Source organism: Condylura cristata, unplaced genomic scaffold (assembly GCF_000260355.1).
Source record: "Condylura cristata isolate star-nosed mole 26May11 unplaced genomic scaffold, ConCri1.0 scaffold00013, whole genome shotgun sequence".
NCBI lineage: Eukaryota > Metazoa > Chordata > Mammalia > Eulipotyphla > Talpidae > Condylura > Condylura cristata.
The window spans coordinates 8,287,838-8,302,006 of NW_004567114.1; the positions used below are offsets into that span (position 1 = coordinate 8,287,838).

Consider the following 14,169-nt stretch of genomic DNA (forward strand, 5'->3'; position numbering starts at 1 on the left):
GGGCCCCGGCCGTGGGGGGCCGCGCTGGCACCTGACCGTGAGAACGGGAGCACGGACTTCCTGCGCCTGGACGGGATCAAAAATGGGGTGGGAAAGGTGCTCGGGGCTGTGGTGGTGGCACGCGGGCGAATTGGTGGTGCGAAGTCCACGGAGATGATACGGAGATGGAAAAAGGCGCAAAATGAAGAATGATGTAAAAATAAATTTTAAAAAATTTAAAAAATAAGTAGGTTAGCGCTCTCTTCCTGAAACTTTTTAAAGGAGTGTGAAGAGGTGTTAAAATGTCGCTCGCCTGTGGTTTTTGCAAAACACACAGCAGAGTTACCTCCCCAGCTGGGTTTTCAATTTAGATTTGTCTTTGATCCCTGGTAGCTGTGGTTTGCTTTAGCTATAGGAAGTTCCTCTCGGCGGGGCGACTTGTGGGGTACCTTGTACCCAGGTGCCAAGTCAATATTCCTTTAGAATATTTAAAATGCAGCATGTAGCAGGTTGCTTTTGCATTCAAAATAATTGGCTCATGCGCACTCCAGGTAGGCAGTGAATAGAGTCGTGTTTTTCCTGATTAATACTGAAAAAAAAGTCTGGAAAATATTGAGACTGAGCAACAGCGTCACCCTTCGCCCCCACTTAATGCACTGATACGTACCTTTACCGTGCTTAACAAGCTTTTTTTTTTTTTTTTCCTGGAAGGAAACGTTGATACTGCTTGCATTTGAGAACTTGGGCTTCTAGGAGATTTGTTTTTAGTCGTCTCGCATTTTGTGGGGGTTTGGTTGTTGTTTGCTTGTGATTATGAGTTATCTCATAACTGGAGACAGAAGTCTTCATAAAATTTTCCTTTTTTAAATCTTTCACGAAAAAATATTTGCGGGGTGTGTAATTTATTGACTCCACTTGAATCGTAATTGTGCATTCACAGGTAAATCCAACAAATTCCAAGTCTAACTCAGGTTAAAAGAAAATGAACTTGAGATTCTTTTGGGACACCTGGCAGAGCTGGCCAGCGCCACTGCATCTACTAGTACCAGCTTTTTCTGCAGTCAGGATTAGAGTTGTAGATAATTGGAAGCATCTGTGGACTTGCAGCAGCGAATCCTGTGAGAGTGGAAGGAATTATTTGAGTGGAGTATGAAGACAGGAAGACTTGAGATTGGAAACACCAATATTTGAAGGGTAGAGATAGCTGCCAAGTCTGAGGGAGGAGCATTCAGAAAAGGAGGAAAACCAGCAAGCCTGTGGAGTTACAAAAGCCAGAAGAGAAAAGATTTTAATTTTAATGAGGTGAAAAAGTCTGTCTGTGTGTCAGGTGAGTCAGAGGGACTAGGAAGCTAGAAATTCATTATGTATCTATTGATTTGGGGGTGGGTGATGGTAGTCACTGATCTCAGCAAACATAATTTAAAACGATAAGGGTGGAAGCCAAGTTTGAATGAACTTGAGCAGTGCATAGAGTGTGAAGAGACAAAGAGAATGAGCACAGAATACTTGGTTCGAGAAACTAAAGATTAGAAGTGAGAAGGTAGGTAGAGGGAAGTTTATAGTCAGATTGGAGTGAAAACTAAGACGATAGAATAATTTTACTTTAAGGTGTACTTCACAGCATTGTTCTCACGTTGCTGAACATATTGAATAAAACAAGTCATGGGAAAGTATTTCTTCTCCCCGGCTCAAATTATAGGCATATTTTAATGGTATTTTGGCCTTTTGGGTTCAGGTGTGATCAGAGTTAACATTGCACTTCAGTAACTATGTTGGATTGTATTTGCTCTCAGTTTCACTAGTTTAATTTTCCCAACTTACCTTTAAGTCATGTGATTCTTTTGAGTGTATCTCAGTGATTTTCTAAAAATCATATGTAGAAATCAGACATTTTTTTCTAAATCAGAACATTAGTTAGGGCCTTTACTTTAGTAATTATGCACTCAAGGAAAAATGCTAATAGGTTAAAAACTTTAAGTTTTTACTTAAACCTTGATTGGAAGTTTTAGTTTTGTTGTTCAGACAAGTAGTTTTATATATTTTTTTCTCTTGGAAATATGAAAAGAATGGCTTAAATGGAAAAGGCCAACAATCAAGCGTTAATGAGGAGGTTGAACAACTGGAATTCTAGAAGTTTAAATTGGTGCAGTCATTCTGGAAAACTTTTTGATAGTCTACTAAAGTGAAACACACGTAAAGTATGCTCAAAGCTATGCCTGACAAAATTCTAGAAAATGCAAATTTAGACAAGAGTAACAGAAAACAGACGAGTGGTTACCAGGGGGTAGGGGCAAGGGAAAATAAGGAGAAATGGATTAGAAAAGAGGTATGAGGAGACGTTTGGGGGGCATGATGGCTATATTTGTTTTTTTGGTTGTGAACATTCTTTCCCCAGTGTATACATATATCTGACTCACTTAATTATATATTTTAAATATATGCAATTTACTATAATGCAATTATGCTTCAATAAAGCTGTAAAGAAAATACACAATAGAAGAAAACATATTATTTAAGTATATTTTTAAGTTAAATATTGTAGTTAATATCAGATGCAGGATGATGGATTTATTGATGATTCTTATTTTCCTGTAATTTTCCATCATGTATTAATTTTTAAATTATAGGTTGTTTCAGATATGCAAAGTAGTACTTTTGACACATTTACAGATTAGAGAATATGCATAAAGTAAATGCCTCTGTCATGGTTTGCAAATAATAATCAGTATTTTTGCAGCCTTGATTGTGCTGTACACTTTCCATGCGCCTTGATTTTCTGTGGTTTTACTATATCCTTATAGACCTAAAGGATACATTATTCAGGTTTGTCTGTTCCACAACTTGCATTTTTTTGCAGTTTGGTTTTGTTTGGACTACATACTTTTTTTCTTTTCCCTTACATCTTACCAACACTTGTTGGTTGTTTTTGATGTGGGCCATTCTCATTGGAGTGAAGTGGTGTCTTATTGTGATTTTGATTTGCATTTTATTGATGATAAAATGTTGAACTTTTTTTTCATGTGCCTTTGGAGAAGTGTTTGCCCATTTAGCTCTTCTGCCCATTTTTTTGTTTGATTCTTTGTTTTCTTTTTGTTGAGTTAAATGGATTCTTTGAAGATCTTGTGATATTTTCTCAAAACAGTGGGTGTCTTTAGGTTTTAGTGATAGTTTCTTTTGATGTACAGGAGCTTCTTATTTTGATGTAGGCCCATTCATATCTTTGCTCTTGTTCTGCTTGTGGGTGGAGATGATTCCCCAGAGATAACCCTGAAGCCAGGGTTGTGGAGTGTTTTACCTAGGTTTTCTTCTATGTATTCCATGGTTTCTAGTCTTGCATCCAAGTCTTTAATCCATTTTGGGTTAATTTTTGTTCATGGCATGAGAGAGTGTTCTAGTTTCTTATTTTCTGCTCGTGGTTGTCCAGTGTTCCCATCACCATTTGTTAGAGAGTTTCCTTTCTGCGTGATATCCTCTTGGCCCCTTTGACCCAGGTTAACTGTCTACATAATAAAGTGGTTTTATATCTGGGCATTCAATTCTATTCCATTGCTATGTTTTTATTTTTATACCAATACCATATTATTTTGATATTATAGCATGTGATACCTCCATTACTTTTCTTTTTTGTCAAGATTACTTTGGCTATTCAGTGGTTATTACTTTGGCTTATTTGTGGTTCTTTATAAATTTCAGTAACATTTGCTTTATTGAAGAAGTTTATTGAAATTTTGGTACAGACTTCATTGATCCTATAAATTGCTTTGGGTAAGAGGGACATTTTTTTATATATATTTTTATTTTGTGTATACAGAACTGGGGTACAGGCCAGACATGCAGGGTCAGTGAGAGGATTCACCAGAGACAGAGTAGGGTGCAGAATAGGCAGATCTTCGAAGTACACTGCTGAGGGGAGCAGGGGGCAGTTCAGAAGAGGTCTGTGCACCATGTAGATCACCTCCAGGGCAGGCAGGGATAGAACTCATGCTGAAGTGGCTTTAGCTTCTTAGTGCTGTGCTAAATTTAACCCACTGCACCACCAGGGAAGGCCCAGGGGGACATTTTAACAAGTTAATTCTTCTATTCATGAGCATGGGATATTTCCATTTCTATTTCTTTTCACAATGTTTTATGGTTTTCATTGAATAGGTCTTTCCACTTCTTTGTTAGGTTTATTCCTATTTAATACACTTTGATGATATTGTAAACAGAATTCTTTTCTTGATTTCGTCCTTCTAATTTATTATTTGCTTATAGACTTTTGCATGTTGATTTTATAGCCAACCACTTTGCTATTCTGACTTATTGTTTCTAATAGTTTCTAGTGCGTCTTTAGGGTTTTCTATGTTACAGTATTACCATATTTTTTCAAATAATGATAGTTTTACTTTTCCAATTTAAATTATTTTTATAGCTTTCTCTTGTCTAATTCCTCTAGCTAGGACTTCCAGTATTGTATTGAGAGTGGTGAGAGTGGATTTCCTTGTTGTGTACCTGATCTTAGAGGAAAAATTCACTGTTGAGTATGACGCTAGTTGTGGATTTGGCATATATGACCTTTATCATGTTTAGCCATGTTCCTTCTCTTGACATTTCACTAAGAGTTTTTGTCATAAGTGGATGCTGAATCTTATTAAATGCCTTCTGTGTATCCATTGATATGGTTATATGACTTTGTCTGTTGTTGATATGGTGAATGACATTGCAATATTCTATTTTTTCTTCTAGTGTTCTTCCAGTATTGTATGTCAGGTTTTCATATGTGTGTGCATGTTTATGGACTATTCTCTCTGTGGTGTCTTTTTGCTTTCCACAGTCTTTTAAAAATTTAGTTGTATAAAAAACTTTGACACCTAAGAGAACAAGTGACTTCAAATTGATTGTTTTCAGTAATAAGCTCTTTATTGGAGTATAACATGTTCTTTAATTCTTAAATATCTACTTTGGTCACAAGTAATACTAAAATTACTTTCATATAGTCTAGATCATGCTGGCTTTAGCTTTTGTAAACCCTGCCCTATCTCAGATTGGGGTTTTCATTTTGAAAATGTAGTTTTGGAAAAATTTTCATGCTAAGAATGCTGTAAACAGCATTTTTAAAAGGTACGTAGAGATTGGCATGTCAAAATCTAAGGGAAAGCTGAAAATCTGAGACAAAAGGAACCTTTAAGTCTTTGCTCTGAGAATATATGCTAAATTGGGGAGACTTGAATAAGAACTTGTGGATTTGCATGTTGGGGGGGCATAATTAGAAGTCAGCTCATGTCTCATGCAAGGTAAACTAAACTAACAAGAGACATTCTTCCTATAACTTCAGGATCCTGAAGGTCTATCATGGGAAGGATGAAAACTCACTTGAATGCCTTCAGAGGTCTGCAGGGAAAGTTGCCTTGAAGCCAAGTAAAGCAGAGGAGGGGAAGAAGAAGGCTGTCTTTGGTAAGTTGTAATCATCTGCAGGTGGGGTATGTATGTGGGGGGTAAACTTCACATCACCTTGGTGGTCTAAAATCATGTCACAATATGAATAAACAAGTTTTTCCAGATATATCTACACATCATACAATTACCTTTTAGAGTGTAAAGTTTGGTGTTTTTTCCATGTATTTATGAAGTTTTGCAAACATTATCACTATTCTAAAGCATTTTTATCACCCTCAAAAGAAATCTTGTATCTATTAGCGGTTACTGATTTCTGCTTTCCTCCCAATGTCTGAAAACTACTGATCTCCTTTCACTGTGTATGGATTTGCTTATTCTGGACATTTCATATGAGTGAGATCATACAATATCTGGTCTCCTGTGTCTTCTTTCATTCAGCATTATGTTTTCAAGGTTTACACATGTTGTAGTGTGAATCTGTACTTTATTCCTTTTTATCACTGAATAAATAATATTTTATTCCTTTTTATCACTGAATAAATAATATTTATGTTGGTATACTACATTTTGTTTTTCCGTTCATTAGTTGATGGACTAAAGAGTCCTACTGAGGTGTACCTACTGTCATGGATAATGCTGCTGTGAACATTTATGTGCAAGTTACTGTGCAAAAATATAGTTTTCATTCTTACAGGTATACTTACTGAGGTGAGATTCTTGGATTGTATGGTAATTCTCTTAAGTTAAGGAACTGCCAAGCTTTTCCAAAGCAACTGCACCATTTTCTTTCCCATGATTAATGAACAAGGTTCCCAGTTTCTCTACATCCTTTCCAACATTTAGTTTTGTCTGCTTTCTTGATTACAACCACCTACTGTGCATGGAGCAGTATCTCATTGTGGGTTTCATTTGCTTTTCCCAAATAACTGAGGATAAGCACCTTTTCATCTTTTTATTGGTAATTCATCTAGCTGTGGATAAGTGTCTATTCATATTCTTTGCCCATTTTTAAATTGGGTTATTTGTCAAGGCACAAATTTAAAATGGCATGGTATGCAACTGTCTTCTTATAGAGGATACTTTTATTATTGGCTTAAGGAGAGAGTGATGTCGCTAACATGGCAGCAGCAAAGGGATGCTAGGATTAAAACCTACCATAAAGACAACTGATAAGGGAAAAATTTCAACAGGATGCTGGGGAAGGTGAGAGATAATGGGGGAAAGGGAGAGAGGGAGATATGAATCCGGATCCCTTCTCCCCTCCATACCCCATAAGCCCAGAACACTTCACCCAGGAAAAGAAAAGAGATAAAGTTTGGAAGCAATAGGAAAACACTGAGTCGCCTAGGAACTCTGAAACAAGGGTTAGCAGGATTTTGCGAGGAGGGGATTGAGGTTCCAGCAGACCCCAAACCCATGATTTGGAACTGAGCTCATAAATTTTGAGTTAATATTTGCATGAGGTAGTTATTGAAGCCACTGAGGGCAGTGCCATGAAGTTCTCAGACAATTTTCTGTTCCTGGTAAATTTAAAAGACTCCTGTATTTCCACTGTGTCTTATTTGTGGCTTAGCTGATGTGTGTGTGTGTGTGTGTGTGTGCATGTCAGAATGTTTAAGATATGTTTTCTTGTTAGTGTAAATCTAAAGATTAATTCATAAAATATGAAGTTATATTTTTATTGGTCGATATAAAAAATTGATTTGAAAAAGTGAAATTTTTTATACTTTATAATGCCATATAAAGATTTCAGATTTTGACTGGGTTATATTTTTGATTTAGTTATATCAGTTGATAGAAAATTCAGAGTGGAATTTTTCTATTTTTTTCTAGAGTTTTAAGTATATCATTTTAGTAACTTATATGGAGTCTATACAAATTGCATATAGGAACAGAAATCTAATATACTGTAACCACTTTTTCTTTGGAGTCCTCATTGCATCTCAGGCAGATAATATGATTGATTTAGTGATACCTATTGACATTATAAATGATCATTTCAACTTGTTTTCTTTTCTACCAACAGGTTAATATTAAAATTGCAAGCTTGTATCTTGCTGGATATTGGAAATTGAATGTAATGGCAGCAGAATTTGTAAAGAGTTGTTGTAGAGGATGTTTCTATGGTGAAAAGGAAAAACACAATTGTGAGTTTGGGGTTTTTTTTTACTTCAGCAAACAGTTATTTAATTCTTTATTTGTGGCATTTTGTAATATAGAGATAAATGAGGCATATTGTCTGACTTTGAAGGAAGCAGAAACAAGTAGAAAGCATATTAGGTGAGCTAAAATTACCTTGGAGTACCTTGGAGCATGGGGGAGAGAGAGAATTCAATCTAGGCGACACCTTGGGACATCACCACAAACAGCATTTGGTATGGAAAGTCTGAAGAAGATTTTAACGAGTTGAGTGGGCAGAAGGAAGTAAGAGAAGATGAGAATTAAAAATGAGTGTTACAGTTGGATAAAATAGTACAGGCAAAGGCAGAAGAGAAGTGTTGGGTGTGTTTGGGGACAACAAATATCTTGGCAGATGCTTTAATTAAATAAAGGAAATTTTTACTTAATGAACAGTGTGTTAAAATGCTTTTCGTGAATAAGAAGAGACCTATAACTTTATCAAGACCCATATTTATCTATAACCCCTGGTTTCTATTATACGGTTTCCTCATCTGTTCAAAAGTTATGATTCAAACTTTTTTTCTCTGACTTTTTTTTTGTATTTTTATTCTAGAATATGACTTCCTGATAACATATGTGTATGAAGGTTTCTTTTTACATTAAAACAGTTCACAAATGCCTATCCATAGTAATGTACTTTCACTCTACAGACAATACTAATTATACATAATAATTAGCTTTGGGTGCCCTTAACCTCACTATCTTAAGTCACAGCTTAGGAATCAGGCACTGTTCTAGAGAATGGAAAAGTTCAAGTCAAAGAAGCTAGCCCAGGGAGAGATACTGCTACAGGAGGGTCAGTGTGTGTTTTATTTTGTGAGACTTTTGTTTGAAGGATTGCTTTGTTGACAATATTTTTAAATGACCAAATTTTACTTAAAAGTACTGTGGAATTAACTACAAAATAAATTTGTTTTTTGTCTGTGCACTCCTGTGTACTCTATGAATGAAACTCTAAAAAACTGCTTTTGCCACTCTGCTAAGTTAATATATTTTAGTAACAGTATATTAACTCATCAAATATTGGTTGAGTAGAATTAATGTAGGTTCCAAAAGTGCTCAATAGGGCCCAAAAGCAGTTTATATCAATAGCAGCTTCTTTTAAGATGATTAAATTAAAATAAAAGATGATTAAATAAGTACTGAAACATGCTAAGTTTAGTTATTTTAATTTAGTTATAAATTAATTTATGATGGTTTTATTTAGTTATATATAACTTATTAAAATTCTATATGCAGATTCAAATTTTTTTCTTTTTTTTATATGCAGTTTCCATGGAAAGAGACTTTAAAGCAACAGTCTCAAATGGTCAGAGTACTACTATCTGTATTCCTCCACTGACTTCTGTTTCTATAAAGCCTCAGGTTGGCTGTACTGAGGATTATTTACTTTCCAAATTACCATCAAATGGTAAGGAAGTACCATTTGTGGTGCCCAGGTTTAAGTTATCTTACATCCAGCCCAGGACACAAGGAACCCCTTCACATCTGGAAGAACTTGAAGGTAAGCAATAAAATAATCAGGATTAAAAATCAACATGTAGCAGGCCCTCTCTGGTGGCACAGCAGGTAAACACAACACTAAGAAGCTAAAGCCACTTCAGCATGAGTTCGATCCCTGCCCCGGAGGTGACCCACATGGTGCGGCAGACCTCTCCTGACCCGCCCCTGCTCCCCTCAGCAGTGTACTTTGTCAGTCGGCCTGTTCTGTTCCCACTTTGTCTCTAGTGAATCCTCTTACTGCCCCTGCACCTCTGGCCTGTACCCCAGTTCTGTATGCACAAATAAATCTCACTGCCCTTGTCTCACCCACCACTCCCCTCAGTAGTGGATTTCAGTAGAGCTGCCTATTTTGCTGCCTTCTCTCTACTCTGTGCCCCTCAAATCTCTGGCCTACACCCTAGTTCTTCTATGTATAAATAAATAAAACTTAGAAGAAAAATATGCAGTAAAACAAATCTTTCAATCTTGTTTCTTACTCATAAATGTTATCTTTTTCTTAGTTATTTGTTCCCATCTTAATATTTTCTATTCATCGTTTTTATTTGATTTTTAACTTTATTGCATTATTACTAGAGAACATACTATCACGATTTCATGCTCTAAACTTTTCAAATATATTAAGACTTGCTCTCAGCATGTGGTGTGTTTTTAGAAATGTTCTGTACTTCTTTTTGTGGAAAGAGTGCATCTCTGGAAAGATAATCTTTATCCTTATAAAGATGTCCTTTGTGTAAATAGAAAAATGAAAGGAAGATCGTCGGGAAATAACAAAATTGTCTGTGATACAAAGAAAAATGTCAAAAGTTTCATAAAACATCCTTGAGATCAGGGTTTATGACTGATCCCTGGCAGAATACTCTACACAGAACTCAGTAAATGTGGGCTGTTTTTGTGTGCGTTTTTTTAATGTATCAAATACATGTGATTTAATATTGTTGGAAATGGGTTTCTCCCCTTTGCCTTGGGTGATCAGCTATTGGCTGACACCTCTATAAAGTGATGTTGTAAAACTTTGGAAACACTTGCTTTCAGGATCTGCCAGAGCATCTTTTGGAGATCGAAAGGCAGAGCTTTCCAGTTCATCCCAGCATGGGCCCAGCTATGATGTGTATAACCCATTCTATATATACCAGCATGCTTCACCTGATTTGAATCGGCGCCTTTCTCCTCATGCAGGAACAATGAGATTATATGGGTCAGGTACAGAAAGATTATTTCATAATTTTCCTCTTATATTTCTCTTTAACAAATGTAGGAATGAAATTAAATATCAAGTGAAAAAATGATTTTTAGCAGGAAAACAATTAAAAAATGAGCAAAGCAGCTTGAGGAGTGATGTGATAAATGCCATGACTTCTCTGTAGCCATTTTATGTAGCATAGAAATTGAAAGATAGTGAGATATATGTAGTCATAGTTCTTTTTGAAAGAATATTTATTTTTATTTTCAGATTACTTGATTACATTTTATGTAAAGCAATGCAGTAGTTCTACAATAGCTTTTTTCTTGGTATAAGATGATTAGAAAATCAAATAGGGAAAGTAAATGTTAAAGACCTTTTCTTCGTTTAATATATGAGATCATATCAATTACAGCCTCCCTTTTTGTTCTTTTTTTAAAATGGCGGTTACTTTGGTTTCCAACACGCTACGTGGTTCAGAGGCACAGGATCACACCTCCTCAGCCGGATGTCACAACCACATAGTCACCAAGGCACCACAGCCTGTCTTCACATGTCTGGTTGACAGAATTCTTGTTAGTTTTTTGAGCATCCTGTGTCTCTGTCTGTGTGTGTATCTCTTGATTTAGTGCCTCAAGTACTGAACTCAGGCTGAGGTACTGAAAATGAAGCTGAGTATGTGTTTACTTTATTCGATATTTAACACATACTTTTCAGTACTGTGCTAGAACCCACAAGTAGAATACAGCATTCCATTCTTCAGGGATCTTACAATTTAGGAGGGCAACTAGAAATATCCTGACTCATAGGATTCAAGGTTGATTTTTTTCCAATGTAATATACCTTTTAAATAGTAGAGTTGTATTTAGAGTACTTACATCCACAGGTTTGGTGATGAAGAACTAGGTAATACAAACAGAAAAAATTACTTTCCCCTACTTAATAATTTGATGTGGATGTAAAAATGTGTTGTTTCTAATTAAAACCAAGTTAAAATAATTGAAAAGTTATTTTAATATTGTCAATCTTAAATAGATTTGCCTGTAATATTCATGATGTATTCCTATAGAGATTTTGCTGATGGTAATTCTGTAGAATTTCAGTGTTTTTTTTCCTTACTGTAAAAATAAGCAATGTCATGCCCCTTTGTAGTTTGTGATTTAAGGGCCAGCAAACTTCCCAGCTCCCCCGGGCTAAGCAAGTCTATGTTTGATCTTACAAGTTCATCTCAGCGGTTCGTCCAGGTAAATTACTCATAGACATTTAATTGTATACCGTTATTTATGTAAGCTAAAAATTCAGACTCACATTAGAACAACGTGTTGTAGCTCTTCTCTGATTTATCTAGTCTGTCAATAATAGCTGAAGAATAAAATTAAACACATGTCTTCTCCCACATGCATTATTTTAGGAAGCTCTCAAATACTAAAAGGCAGTATTTTTCCTTGTGTTTAAACCTCTCAGTTGGTATGTTTTCAAACAATCTTGGAACAGTTGAAAGTTAAAATGGTATAATTAAAAGTGTTTATTGATTTAACTTTGCTTATTGAACATAATTTCCTTGTTAGTAAAAAATAGTGTTTCTTTTGAGATGGAGGGCGTAATTACTTGTTACTATTAATATAATATTCTATATTGGACATATAATTGACATTTTTATATTTAAGATAATTATAACAATATATAACACAGATTAAAATATAATTTTTTAAAAAATAATACAAATAAACTTGTACTACTTGATTATTATTTAAGGGTTAGAAAATAATATAAAGTAAAAAGACCATTTATCCCCTCTAACTGAAAATAGAAGTACTATTGGAAATACTGTTTTATATACTTTTTCCCATTTTCCATTTGATCATATTTATGTGTATTTTATTAAAATGGAAATGTATTCTAAATAATCCTTAATGTTCCCCAGTTAATTTTTTATAGACTTAATTCTATATAGCACCAGGTCTTTAACATGCATCAGAATTGTTTGGCGACTTGTTAAGGTATCCCCCAGAGCTTTTGATTCAATTTCTCCTCATTGGAACCTGTTTTTGTTTTCTTAGTAAGTTCCCAGATGATGCTGCTACTGCTAGTCCAGAGGGAACATGATTTGATGACTGCTGTTTTATAGGTTTTTAGGTGACAGGAACTTCAAATAATATTCTGATTTTTTTATTAGTACTTCCAAATATGACACAGGAGCAGTAATCTTTTTCTTCCTTAGAAAACCAGACCAAAAAGAACAAAGACCCCATAAATTATCTACTAAGATTTTAAGAGTTTTCTGATAGCATACATAAAAAAGCTTGTTTTCTTCTTTACTTTGTGAAAGTAAGATGTACCAGACAGTAATGCTGGCAAAATGGCTAGCATGCAGTTTAACACTAGGGTGAGTATTTGGACATAAGTTTCAGAGTCCTTAAAGCTTGATTTGCAATTTCTGACTGAAAAAAACTCTTTTATTTGTAGAGACATGATTCATTGTCCAGTGTGCCCAGTAGTTCTTCCTCAAGGAAAAATTCTCAGGGGAGTAACAGAAGCCTTGGTAAGGAATAAAGTATCCTTTTTTATATTCTTTGAGGAATATTTCTACCCAATAGTAATTTGAAAGTCTGTATTTTATTTTTATTACTATTTTTTTTAGAGCTTTTTAATTTTTGGAGAGCACTTGGTTTCTCTCCTCAGTTGTAGTCCACTGTCTTAGCACCCATGATGCATCACCACAGTCCCTGTGTTCTTCCCTCTGTCCTTCCCTCCCCTGCTAGATGCCTCAGATCTACTGTCAGCTTGGAATTTTTGTCTTTTTTTCTTGATACCTTTTTTGGTTTCTCTGTATTCCACATAGAAGTGAAACCATCTGATATTTTTCTTTTTCCTCCTGACTTATTTTCTAGTTTTGCATAACCCCTTCCAGCTCCATCTATGTTGCCACAGATGGTGTAAATTTATCTGTTTATTTGTTCAACACTGAGTAGTATTCCACTATGTGTATATAGCACATCTTCTTGATCCACTGGTTTGTTTTGGGACATTAAGATTGTTTACATAACTTGGATATTGTAATTAGTGCTGCAGTAAGCATAGGTGTGCAGATTTCCTTTCAAATTAGTGTCCTTGTGACCTTGAGATAGACTTCTAAGAGTGGAATTGTTGGATCATATGCTAGAACCATTTTTAGTGTTTTGAGGAACCTCCACACAGTTTTGCATAGTGGCTAGACCAGTTTGCATTTCCACCATCAGTGTAAGAAGGTTCTTTTCATTCTTGCTAGCATTTGTTTGGTTATTTTTTAGTATTGGCCATTCTCACAGGTGTGAGTTGGTATCTTATTGTGGTTTTGATTTGCATTTCCCTGATAATAAGTGGCCTTGAACATTATTTCATATGCCTGTTGGCCATTTGCATGAAAGTCTATTCTTAAGTCTAAGGTTAAAAAAAATCTTGACTTGATTTTATTGATGCCAGCAGTGTTATCTGCATATGAATACTCAGATCAGAGGGTCCTTATTTAATTTTTTTTGAGTATCATTGTTTTATACTCTTGCTAGTAATTTTACATGAGAAGGTTGCCTTCCCCACGTGTAGTCAGTTATTGTAGCCTTCCCCCCAGCAAATAATCCATAGTCCTTTACCATTGTCCCTTTCCATGCCCCTCCCCAACTTCTCACCTTTTCCCCTACCTCTCTGGATGAGGTGGCCCATCTTTTAGCATTCAGGCATGAATGTTTCTTTTAGCATTCAGGCATGAATGTTTCTTTTGAAAAAGTTTAGCAGTTGAATATCTTTTGTTTGTTTGGAAATATATTAGTGAAAGATCTTCCAAAAGCATACAGTGTGAAGGCTTTATTATGTTATTTGGGAAAGTTTTTCTTCTTTTTACTTTAATCCCTCAGGCTGTGATTGGGTTAAAGTTTTAAGCCATGTACCATTTTTTAAAAAACTTTTTAAAGGGC

General features: G+C 35.3%; 1 protein-coding gene across 1 annotated transcript in view; it reads left to right on the top strand.

The window, feature by feature from the left end:
• The window catches only part of TC2N (tandem C2 domains, nuclear), a 28,533-nt gene that overhangs the window by 581 nt on the left and 13,783 nt on the right, over window positions 1–14,169 (top strand). The window contains exons 2-7 of the mRNA XM_012724426.1: window positions 5,294–5,412; window positions 7,382–7,502; window positions 8,807–9,040; window positions 10,072–10,239; window positions 11,372–11,463; window positions 12,686–12,761. Coding sequence (XP_012579880.1) covers window positions 7,436–7,502; window positions 8,807–9,040; window positions 10,072–10,239; window positions 11,372–11,463; window positions 12,686–12,761 — 637 coding nt within the window. The 5' untranslated portion in view covers window positions 5,294–5,412; window positions 7,382–7,435. The remainder of the gene's footprint in view (window positions 1–5,293; window positions 5,413–7,381; window positions 7,503–8,806; window positions 9,041–10,071; window positions 10,240–11,371; window positions 11,464–12,685; window positions 12,762–14,169) is intronic.